General features: G+C 44.9%; 1 protein-coding gene across 4 annotated transcripts in view; it reads left to right on the top strand.

The window, feature by feature from the left end:
- The window catches only part of ITPR2 (inositol 1,4,5-trisphosphate receptor type 2), a 1,506,646-nt gene that overhangs the window by 763,246 nt on the left and 722,595 nt on the right, over window positions 1-20,805 (top strand). For all 4 annotated transcript variants that reach the window (XM_085652787.1, XM_085652785.1, XM_085652786.1 and 1 more), the window contains exons 27-28: window positions 14,645-14,734; window positions 14,833-14,958. In XM_085652787.1, the coding sequence (XP_085508913.1) occupies window positions 14,645-14,734; window positions 14,833-14,958 (216 nt within the window). The remainder of the gene's footprint in view (window positions 1-14,644; window positions 14,735-14,832; window positions 14,959-20,805) is intronic.

Genomic DNA, 20,805 nt, shown 5'->3' with positions numbered 1-20,805 from the left:
TACACCTGTCTAGGCAAAACATTTTCAGTTAGAGAGGTCCATACCGACCATTGCTAGAGACAGACTGAGTGAAAGGTGATGCTCTGAGGCAAAATGTACACACAGGGTTTAGAAGTAAAATGAAACAACAATTTAAACTGTCCTAACAAAATCTAGCAAAATCTAGCAAATATAAGAGGAGGTTTGGTAAGAGAGAGAATTTTAACTAGAATTCGAACATCCCTTCATTCAGGAATGGGCCCCTTCTATCCCCTCAACCCCCATGCCAAATCTTCTAATTTACTAGCACATTCATACCCCGTTTGTGGTTCCTTCCCAAAGGTCAACCCAAATGCAGAGCAGTATTTAGAGCTTGTGTGGGAGTATTTGTGGGAGTATTTGTAGAGCGCACTGTTACTCCAAAGAGTTTCCTGGCGCTAAAGCTGAACGGTAGTAGCATGGAAGAAGAAAGCTTAGAGGCAAGAAAAAAGCCATGTTTTAATTTTTTTCAGAACAAGGGAGTGGATTCACTGCTTCTCAGATGAGGCATTTTGTTCAGGTGGAAGGGCCCCAGGAAAGAGAGAGACTTACCTCCCAGCCTGGACATTTTAAAACTGGGGCCATTGGCCAGCAACAGATCAGCGGAGCGAAGATTTCTATGCGGAGTTTAGAAGGAAATTCTAAGTTTAAGGTAACCTGGTCCTTCCCCAGATAGGGCTTTCTGTGTGACGAGCAAAGTTTTATAAATTATTCTTTTCCTTACAGGGAGCCAGTGCAGGCTCCTCAGAAGGTGGGACACACGCACATTTCGAGGGAGCTCAAAGATGGTACGGGCTGCTGCATTCTGGACAAGCTGAAGCCTGTCCAGCAAAAAGCTTGGCATGCCAAGATAGAGTTCATTCCCATAATCCAGCCTGGATATAATCGGAGCTTGATTCACCTGTTGTCTGGCCGCTCTGGACAGAAAGAATAAAAATTTCCGTAGAAGACGCAACAGAGCAAAACAGGGAGCCTACTACTGCATTAACTTGAGCGCGAAATAGCAGCTGGTTGTCCAATTTAAACCCAGATTTTTCACCACCAGGCTGTTCGCTGAGGGGGCAGGGGCATCCGCTGGCCAGAAGTCCTGTAAAGGAGTCCATGCTGCTTTACCAAAAAAGAGTAGCTCTGTCTTACCAGCATTACATTTCAGCTGGTTAGAGGCCAGCCAACCGAAGACAGCTGGGAGGCAAGAACTGATTAGCATACCCGGACAAGGCTTGTTAGCCTTCCATATAAACATCTGAGTGTCATCTGCATAGGACAAGATTTTGGCCCCCAGTGATTCGGCCACCTCGGCTAGAGGAGTGAGGTAAATGTTAAACAGGGTCTGCTCAGAGCCGAACCCTGTGGGCCCCCACCTTCAGTGAGCGTGAAGAAGCTGAGAAAGGGTGGCACCAGACCTCCTAATTGTCTTTCTGTAATGGCATTTAACTTTTGGCTGGGCCAGCATATTCCAGCCCACCTGCCCAGCGCCCTTACACCCGATACCCCAGCCCTGTAATCTAACCCACCCCAGCCCCTAAAATTACTCTGACCCCACCCTCTAAGCCCTAACACTTGAGCCCTGCCCCAAAACACTACTCTGACCCTCCCCCGCCCTGAGCCCCAAAATCCCGCCCCTATACGCGCCCCACTCCCTGAGCCTTAAAACTATCCCATCCTGCCCTTAAAACTACCACTTGCCCTCCCCCGCCCTAAGGCCTAAAACCTTGCCTCCTGCTAAAAAATTACCCCGCTCCCAGCTCCCCCGCCCTGAGCCCTAAAACCCAGCCCTTAAAACTACCTTGAACCCCCCCTCCTCCAGCCCTTAGCCCTAAAACCCTGCCTGCTCCTTCCAAAAAAACGTACCCTACTCCCCCGCCTTTAGCCCTAAAATGGACCCCCACCCCAACTTACCTGTCCACGTCCGGATCATCCTGTCCCAATGCGTCCTGTTCCTCTCCCCACCGATCCGGAAATCTAGACTGCTGTCTGCCTTAACCAAGTATATGCGTGGTTAAGGCAGATGCCTGGTTCAGGCAAGCGTTGTTCTGCTTGCGTGGAAACAGCACGCGTGATTCAGCCCGCTTTGTAAAGGCCATTTTCCGGCTGAGTTGTGTCCTGGGACCTATGCCAGGAATTTGGCGCACCAGGGCATTTCCCTGATCATGAACCACCTGCCTTGGTCCTTGATTGCCAGAGTTGAGCATGGGCTGCCTGGCACATCATGAGTGGTGTGGAGCATTTTCCAACAGGGGGGGAAATCTGGCTAGTTCTTTTTTGCCACTGTCGAGAATGCACAATATCGAACATTTTGCCACATTGGAGATTTCACAGAGACACTGCTTAGGAGATTGAATCCGGCTGGAATAGAACATAGGATTCCTGTACGCCTTCCCACCTCCAATTTTGAAAAACAATAAGATTGATCATGCACATGTCATCCTTATGGTTCTGAATGGAGCCAGGAGAGTGTTGTACCTGGAACTTCTGCACTTGAGTATCTATCTTCCGATCAGGCTACCAATGTGGGAGGATCTTTTGTCACAGCAACAGGGCAGGGTCCTCCACCTGGATCTACTCAATCTACCCCTATATGCATGGAGATTGCACGGCAGTAAGTGGCTTCATTTGACCTGCTGTATAGGGTGGAGGTGGAGATCAGTAGACTTTGGTCTCCTGCAGAAGCTCGGCTTAATTGGTTGGAGTTGTGGTCCATTCATCTGGCTTTGAAAGTCTTCCTGTCGTCCATCTAGCTGAGGCTGGTGATGGTTCTCACAGAAACTACCCCATGTGGTATTGCAACAAAACTAGGCAGAGTTGGTTGTATGATACAACCACACATGCCTAAACCACACATGCCTTAACAACTTGGTCCAAACTAGGACCGCGTCTTTCCCACATATGCCTTTACCATTCATGCCTTTACAACGAAATTCATTGTAAAGGTATGATTGATAAAGGGATAGGCGTGGTAAATTGCATATTCCAGCCCACCTGCCCTGCGCCCTTACACCCGATACCCCAGCCCTTTAATCCACCTGCCCGAGGCCTTAAAAATACCCTGACCACAGGCACCCTTATATGAAATCCGTTTATGCCAGGTGCAGGGACAATTTTTTAGGCTGGTGGAGTGATCGTAAGATTGATCCCTTACAAGCAAAGCTGTATGAAGTCCTTTTGTTTGTTTTCTCTTTAGGCCAGTAAGGCCTTGCAGTGAGCACTATTAAAGGTTATTTGTGGGCTGTTTCAGCCTTTCTGTATTTACAAAACCAACCATCGTTGTTTAAATCATCTCTTGTGATGAGATTCTCCTGTGTACGTACGGCTTACGAGCTGAAGCATGGTTTCTCGCTCCATCTCTTGACTTTAAAGACTGTCTTCCTCATCACAATTACATCAGCACTTCATGTGAGTGAACTACAGGCCCTTTCAGTGCAACCGCCATCCACTACCTTTTCCCAAGCAAGTTGGAGCTGAGGATTTGGGCAGCATTCTTGCAAAAGTTGTGACTCCCTTTCCAATAGGGAAATCCATAACCTCCCCCCCCCCCCCCTTATCCCTCGAAAGAGGAGGAGAGGCTCCATCTGCTGGACCTCAAAATAACCTTAAAGTTTTACATTGATCATAACCAGCAACTACATGTGTACAATCAGCTTTTTTGTAGGGCTCTCTGTGGTGATGAAATGGAAGGCTGTGCAGAAAAGGAACGCTGTCGAGGTGGATATTCGTTTGCATCATGATCTGCTACACACTGGCCAAGAAGCAGCCCCCAAAATCTCTGAGAGGTCATTACACCAGGGCAAAGACTGCTACCACCGCATTGTGTGTTGGTTTGAGGAGTGCCTGTCCTACACGTATCAGGCTGCAGTGTCATGTCAGCACAGGCTTTAATGAAGCACTGTTGCCTTAACAACCCGAACTGGCGGAATGGATACTCCGCTCACTCAATTGTGTTGGGTTTTTTCGGTCTAAGTCCACTCCAGAAACCCTCACCTGGGGAGAAACGGCTTTTGTATGTATAGGTGAGGAATCTGAGGTGTAAAATATCCATGAGAAGAGGAAGTTGCGTACCTTTGGTAAAGCTCTTTCTACTGGTTACTGTCTAACTCGCAGATTCTCACTGCTCTCTCACTTGCCCATTCTGTAAAGTGCCTTTTTAACCATCTAAAAAAGACCACAAGTTAGACATCAGCACACTGGTACCAACAATTGTTCACGCTCTGTGTCTGAGGTCACGAACAGGAAATAACAAACTGATGTCACTGAACAAGTGTGAAGCTACTATGTGGCTGCACTTGTTCACTTACTGGACAGCACGGGGCCACATGGTACAACCAAGTAGCATGCAGGAACACTGCTGATGGATGGCTCATAGACCCAGTCTGGCAGTGGGAGAGGATTTTAAGCTGAGGAATCTGTGGTTACAGCATCTACCAGAAAGAACGTTGCCAGAAGTGAGCAACTTATACTTTTGGTGAGGAAAGCATCACAATTCCCATGTCATTCCCCATTGAGATTCTTAAACCTAGGGATATGAGTTGTTTATTGGCTCTATTAATTACCAATCCCTGGGCTATTGGTATTTGAGGAAGCCAATAAATAATGTCCCCACCACCAGGCCACGCGTAATGGTGGCCTGGAAGTAATAATAGTGCTTCCACTCCTTCATATCTTTCACTTCGCCCTCAACCTCAGGAGTAGCTTTGATGGGGAACAATATGATAGGCTTACCAATAAACACTCAGTCTCACTCACCCCCATGTGTACCAGGCAGTGATAATGTGTGTGTCTGTAGGCCATGTCAGTTCATTAGTCTGACCACATAGTGCTTTCTCCTTATACATATATAGTTAAAATATTACTACATTCTTTGGAAGATAGCAAATGGCTATACATTATTTGGTCGATACTAATTGCCTACTTGATTGCAATTCTGTACACAACCGTGCTGTTGGCGCCTATTCTAGTGTATGGTTCTGATATTCAGGCTTAACTCCATACCATGCACTCGTTGTGCCAGTGACTGTTCTTTACAGAAAACGTACCTGGATCTGCACACCTGCTCGTGCACTGAATGCTGCCGCCTCCATCCTTAAATCGGCAGTGTCTCCAAACATCATCCTCGTGGTATAGGCATAGAGAGTGAATACCTGGCAGACTCTTTGATAGTTCTCATCTCTGGGTACTCCGACTATCAGATATCTATCAGTGTTATCTTCCGTGGCGCTTCGCCCTCATGTAGCCTTCAAGGGTATGCGCATGGGTCTGCTGAGCAGTGTTGTGTAGGTGACCAATCAGCCAGCAGGGGTCACTAGCAGGAGCAGGTGCTCAGTGGTCTGTGTCTCTTATCCTATTGGTGGTGATGTCAGAGGTGCGGCTGGACTGCAGCGCTGCGTGACTCGAATAGGCGCTATGAGCACAAGAAGAGTTCATGATGAAAATGCAAGTGCTACATAAATCCTGTCCTCTTTGTCCCATTGTCTTTTTGTCTTTCGTGATCTGTTAATTTGCTTCGTGAACTCATAAAAGCGAGAACATTATTGTATTTAAAGAAGAATATGGATTTAATAATTCAAACGACGGATTTAAACTAAATATTAAACGTTGCAGAAACGTGTTTTTTTATTTTTATTTATTTCAATATGTTTTATTAATTTTTATACAAGAACACATTAGCAATTCTGTTACAGGGTTAGCATAGGTTATTCCAATCGCTTTTTAGACATTCTGATTCTTAGCAAGCCCTACATGTCGTTAACAGTGAAGAAGAGAGAAAGAAGACAGAAAAGGGCAGGAAAGCAAGGGGTGAAAGAAGAGAAAGGGGACTAGCCCCAGCCAAATTCAGCATAAACGTGTTTTCGACGTTAAGAAAACAGATTTGGAAACGCAGGGATTTTGGTTTCAACTATCCTTGGAATCACAGACTTCTTAAAGCCTCAACAGTAACTCTAGGGCACATCTGTCTCTCAGTCGGGTTGCTGAAGCACTTGGTGTGCTGCAGAAGCCGCGCACCTGTGCCCAATCTGAAGAAAGGGAATAAACAGACTACTCTTTGCTGAGCTAGGAATCGTCATGGATGGAAAGTACATAAACGTGTTCATGGCTTGAAGGGTGCGATACTTAGGCTGAGATCTAAGGAAGCTGCTGAACGATGAAATAAAGAGGTCCAGAGAGTATCTTGGCACGCTACACTTAAAGGATGAATCATAATAACGTGTTAAATGTATATGTTTCCGAAGTAATCTTATGCAGCGATTGCATTTAGCCTCACGATTACTTGGGCAAAGAACACATTTTTTTTTAGGTCCCGTGTATGAGTTTTGCAATAATCGTCATTTATAAAGTTGTAAGCATCATCAACTCAACCCGCTGAGCTGTCTAACCAGCATTCAGGGTGGAGAGAAGAGCTGGGCCTCAGTGCTTCGTGGTGGAGAATGTTTGCAGCTGTTCACCTCTATTTCTAAGATGGAAGTCCTGCTTGGCATGTTTGTGCAATTGCCACCTAGGATAGAAGGCGCGATGGCCAAAGGAGAATCAAGCTGGCACGGTGGACCAGTGGTTTTCACACCATTAACACAGACCGCACAATAAAGGGAAACATTTGCCAAACAGCACAGACCTCCGTGGTCTGTTCACATCCTCCCTTGTGTCGATTCCCATCCATTCTTTTAAATCTTGCATACAGCTTTTTGATGTTGAAGACCTATGGTGGACAAGATCAATACTGAATAGTGGGCCTTGGGTCAGCCTCCTGCTCACCATCCATTAGCTTTCTCATCAATCTTAATTGCTCCAATTTTATTTGATGGCATGTCATAATCTTTTTGCGTTTATCCCTACCATGGATCATTGAACCTTTACCATTCTTTTCACTGAATGACTAGTGTCCATCCACTGCTTAGCTCCTGGGAACTACTTTTTTCTTTTACCTTCAGCACTCTGCGAGTGCATGTGTTTTCGTGCTGCTCCAAGGGGGGCAATCCTGTAACCTGGAACAGTAATTTCAATCAGAAAACAAAGTGGCTTCTACTACACGACGTGCGCATGTATGGCGACACTAGTGACTCAATAGTGTCATGATGCATAGGAACTGCTCATTTGCTTGAAATGTAATCCCACATTTTGTGAGTCTGCCTCTGGCTTGAAGCAGGGCATTTGAGAGGTAAGGGAACCACTCCTCCTCCACCAGAGTAGAACTTTTTCCCCAGTATCTTGTGAAAGGTCTTGAGATAATTTCTCACTGGATAATGCTAATAGCTCAAAATTAACCCTAAATCCTCCAGTCTGATAGAACCTAAGCAAATTGGGTTTCTCGCTCAGCCTGGGGAAATGCAAGTTTCTAACTGAACAAATTGGCACAAATGCTGCTCTAACGACATTCAAGTGATAATATCGTCAGTGAGAAAAGGAGAAGGGAGATTGTTGGAAGATTTAGGTTATAGAAAATTACAGTGTGAAAATTATTGGTTTGACGTGTTAAATAGTTCTAACTAGGCTCAGTGCAGGGACATGACCTTGCAAACTACTAGCCCTATACCTAATTTACCTGTGGGGGCAATCAAAAATTACACAGTAAAAGCAAGAGAAGCTATTCATATTGAAGCCTCTTATTTCATATTAAATTAATACTATTGAACAAAACCCTATTTGGATTCTGGCAAATGACTATAGGTAAGGATATCTCTACAGGCTGCCCGGTTCCACTTAATAACAGTGACTCGCAAGCAGGTAGCACTGCCATGTCAATAGTTGCAAGAACACCCGAGTTTTACTTAAAGCAAAATACCCAGAAGGCCACAGGCATGCGGAAACATTCAATCTCTTTAAATAATTGTTCTTCTTCAGATAGTAGAAGTTGTTGTCTTAAGCAAAAAATTTAATATTTCAACGGAAATAGTTCAGAGAGCAACATAAACAGAGTATATTAAATGTATTTAAAGAGCACAAGATTATTTGGATACAGGAAAGTTAGTGAAGCACTGATCTTAGCATAGTGAACTGTGAGACACACACTGAAGCTGTGAGTGAGAGAGGGAGGGCTTTAGGTGTGGTAGCGATGAAAGCGCAGTGTCTCTGCCTCTGGACTTGGCACCTAACATTTTATAGGTTTATATTTACAGCACCATATATGACGAGAGTCAGAAGCCTTTTATGGTTCAGTGTTACTTTTCTAGTAGATATTTTAATTACATTTCTCATTCTCATCTCTGGATGGAACATTCAAATTGTGCTTGTGACATTCGGCTATTTTTGTAATTATTACTGGTTGTTTTAATTGAGCCTTATGGGACCCTCTTGGATATAAACACTCTCAGAGATGTCTGGATGAGCTTTAGAGGATTGTCTCGCAGAGTGCACCAGTCCACTCTTAGATGTAAACATAAGACCTCTAAATTGAGCACTTCTTAATGTTGTCCTCATTCAGTGGACCCACCAATCTCCAGTTTTAAACTAGAGATAAATATCAATTACTGATCTCTCCGTTTTTACTCTTAGCCATTCTGATGTGTCAAGTGAGCTCTGACTTCACCCGTCAGATGTGAAGACATTTGACTATAAAAGGTGCCATCCAGCACGTTGGCGCTAGTACCGGTTTTTATCCGCCTCTTCAACGGGATCTGGAGCTCTCTTGGTGCCTCCCTGAGCACATTTCTCAGCATTCTGAAATCAAATAGGTCAAATGTCTCCTCCTAAGATTTCAGGGTTTAAATTGTGTTACATGAATGGTAAAGAATACGTCCTTGAATATACAAATGGCATCTGCATGTTGTGTTTGGGATAGGAACACAACACATTGGCCTGCTACTCCTTTAGTGCACCGAATATCCATCAGGGAAGAGGAGGCCACACCGTTTTTGGCCAATGCCCATAGATATACTTCAAATCATTCCCCTTTACATTCAGGAAAACTCCCATGACAGGAAACTTAGTCTAAAAAGATCTATCCAGAGAAGTCGATGTAGAAAGGAGAAATCCTCTTCTTCTTAGATGCTTTTGTCTGACTCCTGGCTCTTAGTGATTTTCAGTGAAAATCCAGCTGTTGAAAAAGATAAGATTGGAGTTCCCTGCTCCATTTGCTGGCCCGACACAGCTCAAGTTCTTCTGCCGGGCATTGCCGTACTTTTTCTTAAAGCTTGGGTACTCTCTAGGGTGAGCCCAATCCTGCAAGATGGTGACTCCGAACTTCATATCTCCATGGACATGGTCTTCTAAGTCAGAGGATATCATTTGAGCGGCTTACAAAGAAAGTGAAAGCATGTTTCAATAATGTGCCCTTGGCAAAGCCTCTTCCTGGATTCATAAACTATTTGGGCCAGACTATAAGTCCATTGCTGTGCCTAATAGGGATTACAGCCGCGCAGAAAATAGCGACTCTGAAACAGATCACCTTCTTCCCCCTATGACACTGATGAAGTTTTATTTCTCCGTTTACAACATACAAGGAGGCTGTATTTGCCAACATTAGGGGACCATGGCTTGCACCATGGGCATGGCGGTCACACTTTGTTGCCAAGCTTCGATACATTCCACTAGCTTCTCAACCCTCATGGGCATGCCCTTCAATGGCTGTTTAGAGAGAAGGGAGAGTCTACCTTAGAGCGCTTCTTGAAGAGGTGAGCTGCGGCTCACATACTGAGCCTAGCCTCCCAGCTAGATGGTTCTACCAACAACCCAGGTAGTTTCAAGGCTATTCCATGACACTGCATTCCGGGCAGGGACAACCTTCTGAAATAATCCAGAGGCCCTAACAGATGTACCACTCCCATCAGAGCAGTAGTGGCTCTGGGTTGCACCATCACCCAACATATCCATTTCATACCATCCTCTGTCGGCTCTGCAGCCACAAAATCTTGTTGACTCCCCATTAAACTATCAACCTATTTGCGGAGATGATCTCCCATTTCATCATCAATTTGTAGACCGAAATTATGTGTTTCTGGGCCTTTCATTTAATACACGAGGGAGGAATACATACTGCCCTTTCTATCCCTTCCTTGAGCTGTCCTCAGCCAAGGTGTGTTCTCCAACACACCCTCGATTTTAGAAATGGAAGTCCCATCCATATTGGACAAAGGGGCCATAGAGACGATGCCTATGGATCAAAGAGACACAGAACTGTGTTCTTCTCACAGGTTTGAAGGTCGGACATCTATCTTTGGCCTTCACCTCTTAAACCTGATGTTCTGTCTTTATTGGCTCAATGTGAGAGATTTGTTGATGTTTCTCACCCTCCAGTATGCCTACTTCTATCTGCCAATCCTTCCCACCCACAGACGTTACCTGATTCAAGATGGGGTTCTGGCACTATCACTTCACATACCTACAGTTTGTATTGACGGCCGCACCACATCTTTACAAAAGTGCACATAGTTGTGATGGCTTCACTGTAATGGTCAGTAGTTCCTGTATTCCTGTACTTGGATGAGTGGCTGGTGTCATCTGCGTCTGGGCTGCTGGTCATAGGGCATCTTCAAAACATAATGACTCTCCTCTATGACTTGGGTTTAGTATGAGCACTCCGAAATCATGCCACTCTCTAGCGAAGATATTAAATTCATAGGAGTGGTTTTGGAGATGACCCACATGAAGGACTTTCCTGAGAATTGTGCGTATTTGGGGGATGTTGCAGATGTTGCTGACTTGGGTGCAGATCCTGATTCTGCTTGGCTTATAGCTGCATCCTGTTGATGCCTCAGGCCCGGTGGTGGCTGAGAACCCCGTAGTGGCGCTTGATAACACTGTGGCTCCAGTAGAGGCTCTCGGCTCAGGTGTGGGTCTTCAACATAACAAAACATAACATGCGTATTTGTAAAGTGCACGTTCACCCCTAGGCATCTTGGCGCTGAATAACAGATGTTTATTGTTACCCGACTCAATGGTACTCATTTTATCGACCTCAGATGGATGAAAGACTGAGTGGACCCGCTTGGTCACTTCATCTGAATCTGCACTGTTGAATGATCCTCTCAACTTTTGGTGGGTTGTTGCATCAGCTGGCCATGGACCCATACTACTGTGGTCACTAAAAGATAAGAGTCTAGGTTTGTTGTCCATTCATTTGCTCTGACCAGAAAGCATTAGTGCGCGAGCATCACATATGAAGTATTAACCGAACCTCCCCTTGGTGAGCTCCAATTTTATTTTCTTGATGAACATGAGAGTTGGACACCCGCTCGGTGGTACTCAGCAGCTCAGCCTGAGACAGGAAATAGAAGGTCAGAAAGCCCGTCTCCACTCTTTAACGCGATGGAGCTAGGATGGCGACAGGTTATAGCTGGCCTCAGGCAGCTTATGATAAAGAGATGGATCTGTGAAGAAAGAACATTTTCCAACACCGATAAAAATGCAGGGTTTCCTCCTCTTTCAATACTACTGTAATATATCATGTCTACTGGCAATGGCCTGCTTCTCTACAGCTATTCCCCCCATGAGGTAACTTGTTCTCCTCCCTGGCCAGACGATATGATCTTCTAGGTTTAGTACTCTGGTTTCAAGTTTCGAATTACTTTTTATGTAAGAATTTATAACTTAAATATGTAAAATGTAATCTATGTATGTAAGTCCGGGTTGTAAATCTTCACTTGATGCACGCGAATTCAAACCCCCTGTAATTTGCAGCGTCCCATTGAGCCCCAGCTAGGCTTCCACTGTACAATAGATTGGCATTGAGGAAAAGACTGGTTGATGGGCACATTTGATACTGTAACACATTCCATGGCGCTTCCTCAAAAGGCCGCCATCCTGTCCCAGTGGGACTACCTACTGTGACCGTTGCTCATTCACAACTTCACTTCTGTTTCCCTTAATTTATTAAGGAATCAATATTGCGGCATCCTAAGAAAAGTGACGAATATTCATTATGGGTCTGGTAGCTCAGTGAACTAATGCATTCACTGTATTAATCTGTGTTTGATCTGACGGTCACCTGTTGTAATTCAGTCACCCTCTTTCATGCTTCCAAGTTCGATAAAATGAGTGCCATTGAGTTGGGTAACAATTAACATCTGTTGCTTTTTTTTTTTTTTGGCAGAGTTTTATATAGCGCGAACTAGACCCTAATCCAATCGGGTATCAGAGCGCTTTACATAGCACCAGTTACGTTACATGAGGACACACATTCATTTTTTTTTTTTGTTAGGCACGGGGAGATTAATTGATTTGCCCACAATCTCAGGATGTTCGGCGTCATTACCGAGACTCGAACCCAGTTCCCCAGGTCGAGCGCCCTAGCCATTAGGCCAACTCCTCTACCCTCTCCTCTCCCCTCTTAAAACCCCTCACTGCTTCTTAATACCACCCTTACATAAAGCCTAAAAACCATAACTACCCCTTAAGCTACCCATCTCTCAACCCTAAAAACCCAGCACCACCTCTTAATGCTACTCTTCTCTGAACCCTAAAAATCCCTAACTACCTGTTAATGCTAATAATCACTGAGCCCTACGACCCCATTACTACCCCTTAATGATGCCCTTTCCTGAATCCTAAAAACTGTGCCCACTAGCCCCAGTTCTCGATACACTTACCTTTGACGTATAGGGCGCAACATTTTTTTTTTTTTTTTTTGGAGCCACAACTTTTTTTCATTCTGTTTTTCGAGTAGACAACATTTTTGACTCAACTTTTTTCAGTCTGTCTTCCCCATGGCATTTTTTTCTGCAAACCCGATTTTGTTCATTCCAGACTAACACCTGAACATATCGTTTTCAGAAGCTGGAACCAGCACATGTGTTGTAAATCAGTGTATTCAGCTTCTGTTGCACTACTGCTCTCCACCAGCTTTGGTTTCCTCAAGAGTTATAATTACTTTAGCAGTCAACCCTTCTTTCAACAGACTGTTTTGTCTGTAATCTTCTGATTGAATGAAATAACATACATACTTCACAGAGTACCAAATTACAGCTCCCCTGCACGTGTTTCTGTCGGAATGTACCTCGTTATACTATAAATCACATGTATATCAGCCCTGGTACTCGGGTTTGCGTGCACTGATATGCTGCAGAGCTCATCTTGGACCAGGGGTGCGTGTACTCTGCAGTGGAGATTGTAGGTTCTCTGATGCATCTCCTCTGAAGCTTGTGTTGCTGTTTAGCTGGGTTGGGTGTTTGTTCTGCAGGGTGCAAAGCTATTTTGCTGCTGAGTGGGTGCAATCTCTCGTTGGATGAATTTGCCTCATTGTTGAGGACTGGTGTTGTAATTCTTGTGATGAGAGCGTGAGCTCCTTCTGGAGTGGCTGTGTGCTGTGTAGGGAGTGACTTTGCCCAGCTGTAAATGTAAAGTTTTCTGCACTCTGCAGGGGCCTAGTGAGTGAACACTCGGATTAGGCATGAAGCGGGTGCAGGGTTGCCAGATTGGTCAATCCAACCCTGAGTGGGTGCCGCTGTCCTGGCGTTTATATATGCACTTCTTGTTCGACTGTGAACCTCTTCTTGCTGTGATCTGTGGCATGGCTATAAAGCTGGGGCTGCTCAGGTCATGCAGTAGTTTTGTGTTCCCTAATGTTATGTTAGAAGCTTGTAAAGCACTTGGTTACTCCAATTCTAAGTGCCCCCGCACTAGGTTTTCTCCTATAGCAATCTGTGAGCCAGTGATACAAGTGATATCACCTGAAGCTGGCCGTGTTCTGTGGCCCTTGGTGTTTACTAGATTGGTAATGGTGTTGCTCCTTCCTTTCTTTCTAGCGGCCTACTATAGTTGTGTTTAATCTGATCTCAAACTGTTGTGTGCTGCAGACTCTGGATCGGGTCGACTGCTGCTATGCAACTTGTCTCTTTAGTATAGTCAATATTTTGTCATTAAAACGTGCCATCCGCTAGTGAAGTCTATTTTGGACAATGGTCAGAGGTGACATACTTTAGAGACAGGAAGTGCGTAGTTTAACATAAATATGGCTGAGCTGTGTCAGTGGAGGTGAAACAGTGGCCACATGATTCTAGAGAACTTCCGGATCACTACTTCCGGTGTTTAGAATAGCACTAGTTCGGGTATTGGAACTTCAGAGACAATGGCATAGTGGTAACAATAATCTTAGCAATATTTCTGTTTGCTCCTCAGAAAACATTAACCGCACCCTTGCACGTCGCCTAAACGCTCGGCAGTCTCAAAGACTATATCTTGACAAGTTGTTGCGCAGTAAATGACTCAGCTCGTCAACATGTGAGCCTGCACTATTTTTCAATAAAAAGGTAGAACGTGTGAACGAGAAAAAGAAGTTTTGTTTGAACAGATTATTTGTCTATTTTATTACCTCTGTGTATTCATGCATTGCAAGCTCATGTCAAACTGATGTGCTAATGGAAAATTAAATCTAAAGAGTCCTCCTTGACAGAAATGAAATGCAACCCAATACTTATAGTAACTGACATTGTGATTTTGCATTTGAAAAAACTCTCATAAAATGAAAAATTATTTCAATTCTTCTCACTTTGAATTGCATTGTTATCGCCCTTTTGTGTTATGCAAAAGTATTTTTCCCAGTTTAGTACAGGGTTATTGAAGTTGCTAGATACTGATTTGAGAAGCAGATATTATGGCAGATGTTTTTTCTTTTTTTTAAAACTATATTCAATTTAATTGGACGGCCAGATGATGGGCTATGCCATGGTGTAACCGAGCATCTGTTGGTGTGTTATTATTTCAGGAGCCGGGTATTCTTAGCCAAATGCAAGATGGAAGCAAAAAGCCTCAGATTGACAGCAACAAAGCAAATAACTACAGGATCGTCAAAGAGGTCTGAACACCCACACACCTGGGGACTTTGCTTTATTATTACGAGCCTATTATGCATATTTCTTCTTTTTTTAACATTATAATTTCTATTTTTTCCAGATTTTGATGAGGCTCAGTAAGCTCTGTGTTCAGAATAAGAAAGGTCGAAATCAGCAGCAGCGCTTGCTGAAGAACATGGGAGCCCACGCGGTGGTGCTGGACCTCCTGCAGATACCCTATGAAAAGGTAGCGCTATGAAATCTGAGGCATGAAGAAGAAATGCAGCGCTTCTGCCACAAACTGCTTTTAACAGTAGTGAGCCGCTGTGTGAACGCCACTAGTAAAGCGCGTTGACTTCCTAACAGTGCCACGCCAATGGTGAAGTGCTCTCAGTTTCTTCCTACCAGTTTTATACCAATTTCCTCTGAATTAGTGCCCAGGAGTGCACTGGTTATGTAGATGCTAAGGCCTTGGTAGGACAAGTTAACAATGATTCCTCCTACTCTGTTTACTACCTCTTGCTTCAGCGGCAGAGATGCCATGATGGCCATTGTCCATCCCTGATGTAATTGTTGCGTCATTTTTGGAGCCCTATGATGTGGCACTTGATTTGCCAATAGGAATCTTGCACATTACTGAGGCTCTCCCAATATGATGCTCTTTTTACTGATGTCCCTGCCTTCCTTCTTCATTTCTCTCTAACTTACTCATCCTTTTGAAATTGGTGTGATCAGGACAAGTACTTTTCTGACTATTTAGAGCAGGTATTTTGGAACTGTAACATGTACTGATATTGGCAATCAGTTGTCTCCTAATAAGTGTGAATAACTATAGTGTTTAAGGGTCCCACTCACCAATTCACTAACCTTTGATCACTTACTGATACCTTTAGTAAACATTCATGTTCTGTAGGGTTTCTTTACAGTTTATAAATGCTTGCAGCATTTTTAAAGAGTCTAACCAGGAGTTACTTAATACATGAGGTATGGGAGAAAGGCACACCCATACATTGGCAACCCTGTTTGCACAATTGGAAGCAAGTCTTCAATACATAATTCTAGTATCTCTGAGTAGAAATTGTCAGAAGAAGTGTGACTACTCAGAGTTTATTCATATAATAATAAACATTATGTTTCTAAGCAGATTGAGTGCTTGTATTCCACTTTGAAGATAAGAGAGAAGAGCTCAGATTTTTCACCAGTCATCCAGGCTTCTTTGTGAGGGTAGCCAACAAGTCTACAATTCTAAACCTGATCTTGGGCACCATCTTTATGAAGGCGAACTAACGTTGTGCAGCAACCCTGAAATTAGTACGGTTCTTGGCAACATAAAAAGCATCCTATATTTTGGTGGCAGAGTCAATGATTGTATCACTTTTGTATGCAAATGAAACATAATGTATTTATTCAACAAACATTCACATAATTGAACTGGCCCAAAACAATGTTAACTCTGACTTGATGCACCTCGCTTCTGATGGATATTTCTAACCGAAGATTCCGGGCCTCCAGGTGCCAGACTGGATCTGAAAGTTTTTGATTGCAGGTCTTCTGTGTGCTGTTGGTGGCGCAGCACTATGCTTTGGCTTCATTCTGCGCTGGGAGTGACGGAGCAGAGATGCTTATAAGCACCTCCCTTGCCCACCAACGCCAGTTCCTTTCTTTTCACGCCTTCGATCATAGTTCCAGACCTCTGTTCCCTTTCTCGTTAATATTGACAACTTTTACAAATTGAAAACTAGTGTGCAAGTAAACCATGTCCCCACCTAAAACTAAGAGTTTAACCCATGTTGTGACTGTTTGAAACAGTTGTCTGTAATGGATATGCACAAGGTATGCCTTTTGTGTTTGAGCTTGGGGCATGTCTCAGTCTTGCACTGAGTGTTTCCTCATGCACCCAAAGGCAATCCATGACCGTGAATATAAGCTGTGTGTCACCAAACATTGAAAGAAGCCATGTATTTAATTTAAGTCCTGCTCCCACTCCAAGTGTAGGGTACCGATCGGTTCAAAATCTCAAGCCTGATCCCTCATAGGTCTCCTTCGCATAGAAAACTCCTGAAGGCGAAGTGCTACTCAATCCCATCCCACTACTCTTTCTAAAGGGAAGTGTCAAGGTGTCATTTCCAATCCTCAAATAAGTAGCCTATCCTGCAGGTGATCCCAAAAGACCCCAGTTCCCCGGGCCACCTGCAACACCCCAGCAGGTTGAGGCCTCTATGGAAGCCATGCTGTCTATTTGTGGCACTTTCCAGGTCCCTCTGGACCGTCTTCAGGTCCCAGGAATCTACCCAAGTTTCTAGTAATGCTGCTGCCGGCGGATCTGTCCTTGGTGCCATCTGAGCCCCTGGAAACCATCTCGAGTTCCGCGCCGACTCCGGTGCCAAATTCCATTCTGGCTCCAAGACCTGCGCTTGTCCCTTTTTTATCGGCGCTGGTCCCAAAGTCGCAGGCACCAGAGGGGTTTCTCTACCAAATCTGGTGTCCTATCCTGAGCTGAATCTGTCTCGACCCAGACCGAGATTGCAGTCTGATTTTACTCCAGTGCTCCTGGTTCACGTCCAAACTGATTCAGGCAATACACTAACACCATTACAGAGCTGTCCTCAGAGGCCCCATTGTCTTTTTGGTTTTGACCAGCTTTTAGAACCACTTGGAGATGACAATGTGAGGATGATTTACCCCACATTTTGATGATTACATTTTACACATGAATTTACAAGAGGCAAGTGTGTTTGATACGTCCCCTGGAACACGTTTGATTTCTCCCCCCTTGGGTCACCAATGGAAGAGAGGTTTTTCTTAGTTGTGGTAATTAGCTGTACTGCTGACCTATTGAAGTTAAGACATGTCCTTACAGAAGCTCTGCAACCTGGGCCTGCATCCTCTGAGCCTATGCTCCTATTCAAAGAGGCCCTATCTGAAATTTATAGGCACATGACCTAATCCTTGCTCTTGCCCACCGGAGAACAGGCAGGTGGTCAAGTGCCACAGACCAGCACCTGGCGACCCTGATTTTCTTAGAGCATTCTACTCCTGCGAGATTGATGGTACAAGCTTTTTATAGCAAGAAGAACCCTAATTAATTCCCATGACCCCACCCTTCCTCAGTAGTCACCCAGTAATGTTGTGGCCGGACATCAGGTAGGCAATGCGCAGGTCACCAGGGGCATCAGTATTCCGAGTCCACCACCCCTGCTGCATCGGTCTCCAAGTGCTTTAGTTTTCCATAAGAGGTGCACAACTACCCTTTGGGGGGCAGGATCCAACATTTTCTACCAGGGTAGCAATCCATCATTTCTGAAAGATTGGTCCTCCAAATTGTCCTGCAAGGTTGTGCCCTTTGGTTCCTTTCCCACCCACTTCCGCTCCATCCCACATCAGATCAGCTTTCAGAGGATCACCTAACCAACTCATTGTGAGTGGTGCGAGCTTTACCGTCCAAAGGGGCCATCAAGAAAGTTCCAGACTTGGAAATAAGAATGGGTTTACTCCTACTGTTTCCTCGTGCTGAAGAACAATGGAGACTTTTGTCCTACAATAGATCTTTGCCATCTCAATGCCTTCCTGTGGAGGACAAAGTTGAAATGGTCACACTGGCCCAGGACCTACCAGCCTAGGATTCAGGCGAATGGATGGTAGCCGTGGACCTACAGGACACGTACTTCTATGTGTACGTCCTGCAGTGCTACAGACATTACCTGTGGTTCAAGGTTGGCCAGGAGCATTGTCAGTTTGCCCTGCTCCCCTTTGGATTTATCAGTGCACAAAGGGATGGTGGTGGTCAGTGCTTATCTTCCGAGGTTTGGGATGCCAGTTTTCTCCTACCTCAGTGACTGGATGTTGAAGGTGAGACATAGTCGTAGACCACCTCCTTAATACTTTGGGGTTCTCGGTTAACGAGCCAAAGTCACACATGTCTCCTTTTCTGAGACTTTCTTCTGTAGGATATGTCTTGGAGACAGTGCAGTTCAGGGGCATAACTATATCACTACAAGTCTAGGACATTAGTTTTTCCAGCCACGTGTCTGAATCCCTTGAGAGTAGCTCTGAAGCATCTTGACCTCAATCATCCTGCTTATACTTTGCCAGGTGACCTATTCTACCTCTGCAGTGGGATCTGAAGTCTCTATGGGCCCAGCACCAGGGAAACATGTTGGATATTATCCAGGTTGTGGAAGAGACTGCACAAGATCTGAACTGGTGGCTGCTGAGCCACAACCTGACCAGCAGCAGACTCCTCTCCCTTCCCCATCCAGGGTTGATGGTGGTGACTGATTCATCACTATTGGGTTGGAGAAGTCATCTGGGCAAGGTGGCGATCAGAAGACTCTCGACACCGGGACAAAACCACCTTCATATCAGTCTGTTTGACCATTAACCGAGAGTTAAAGGCCTTCCTCCTGTCCATCAAGAGATGGATTGATATAGGTTCCCAATGACACGTCTACCACCATTTGGTACTGCAACAAGAAGGGAGGAGTAGGGTCCTGGATCCCGTGCCATGAGGCTCTGCACCTTTGGAGGTGATTGGAACAATAAGGCACCTCCCTGCTTGTGAACCACCTGGCAGGATCATCACTTAATACCTGGGCGGACATGCTCAGCTGGAGGGATCTGGTGAATCATGAATGGCAGCTGCACCCAGAGGTAGTGAGCATCCTGGCTAGCTTGCAGCAGTGGGGAGTATCCTGGTTACTTATTTTTGCCACTGCAGAGAACTCAGTGTCCACACATTTACACGTTGGAGTTCTCACGAAGATTCTCCCAAGCAGATGCTTTTTAACTGAGGTGGAACACAGGACTGCCTCTCTCTCTCCTACCCAGAGTTCTGAAGAAAATCAGGGACAACCAAGCCAAAGTCATCCTGGTGGTCCAAGATTGGGCCAGCAGACTGTGGTACTAGGAACTTCTGAACATAGTGTCTGCCCTCCAATCAGGCTACCACTTAGGATAGATCTTCTGTCACAGCAACAGGGTATGGCTCTCCACCAAACCTACTCAATCTACACCTCCATGCATGGAGATTGAGGGGTGGCAGCCAATGCCATTAAATTTGCCAACTGAAGTTGTACATGTCATCCTGGCTGCCAGGCACCCTTCCATGAAGTTTGCCCTGGGTCAAATTTGAGACTTGGTGTGAAGTCTGCAGGACAGACCTTTTTCAAGCCAAGCTTTCAGAATGTTTCTTGTTTAGTCTTGTGTGCAGCAAGGCTTGTGATGGGCACTAATAAAGGTTATTTATTGGCCCTTTTTGCATTTACTGCACTCTCCCTCCCTTTTTCAGTCAGCTGTTGTGATGTGGTTTATTAAAGATTTAACACACGTGCTTCCTCCCAAGCCATTTGTGATGCTAGAGTGGGACCTTAATTTGATCTTGACATTTCTCCTGTGTACTCCCTTCAAGCAGATGCATGGCCGATCTTTGCATCTTCTGTCACCACTGCCTTCCTCACCACAATTACTTCAACTCATACCTTGAGTGAACTCCAGGCTCTCTCGGTGCAACCACCCTGTACCACTTTATTTTCCAGACAAGGTGATGCTGATAGCCAGAGCAGCCCTCTTGTTGAAAGTTGTAATGCATTTTCACGTTGGTTGATCCATCACCCTCCCAATGTTCTTTGCTCCCCCTCACCTCTTTGAAGACGAGAGACTCCAATAGCTGGTTACCAAAAGAACCATAAGCTTTTACAACAAACGTACCAAATAACATCTAATCAGCTTTTTGTGGTGTTTTTGAGGGCAAAGAAAGTTAGGGCAGTGTAAAAAAGGACTGTCGAGGAGGATCATCCTTTGCATTAAGATCTGCAATGCATTGGCGAAAAAGCAGCCCCCAGAAGGTCTGAGGGCTCATTCCATCAGGGCCAAGGCTGCCATGGACACAGTCACAAAGCACTGCTACTTTGACAGCAGGGGCAGTTCACTGGTTCGATCCTGGGGAGCTTTTGAATGTGAGCCCACTCTTCAGACCTTACACCTTGGGAAGTACTGCTTTTGAATTTGTTCTTGAAGCTGAGAAATCTGTGGTTAAAAGTATCCATAAGAAGAACAGGGTACTTACCTTTTGGAATGCTCTTCTTGGTTGATACTC

This window comes from Triturus cristatus, chromosome 4_1 (assembly GCF_964204655.1).
Source record: "Triturus cristatus chromosome 4_1, aTriCri1.1, whole genome shotgun sequence".
Classification (NCBI taxonomy): Eukaryota; Metazoa; Chordata; class Amphibia; order Caudata; family Salamandridae; genus Triturus; species Triturus cristatus.
Note: the sequence above shows the minus strand (reverse complement) of the source record. Positions and strands in the feature narration are given on the sequence as shown.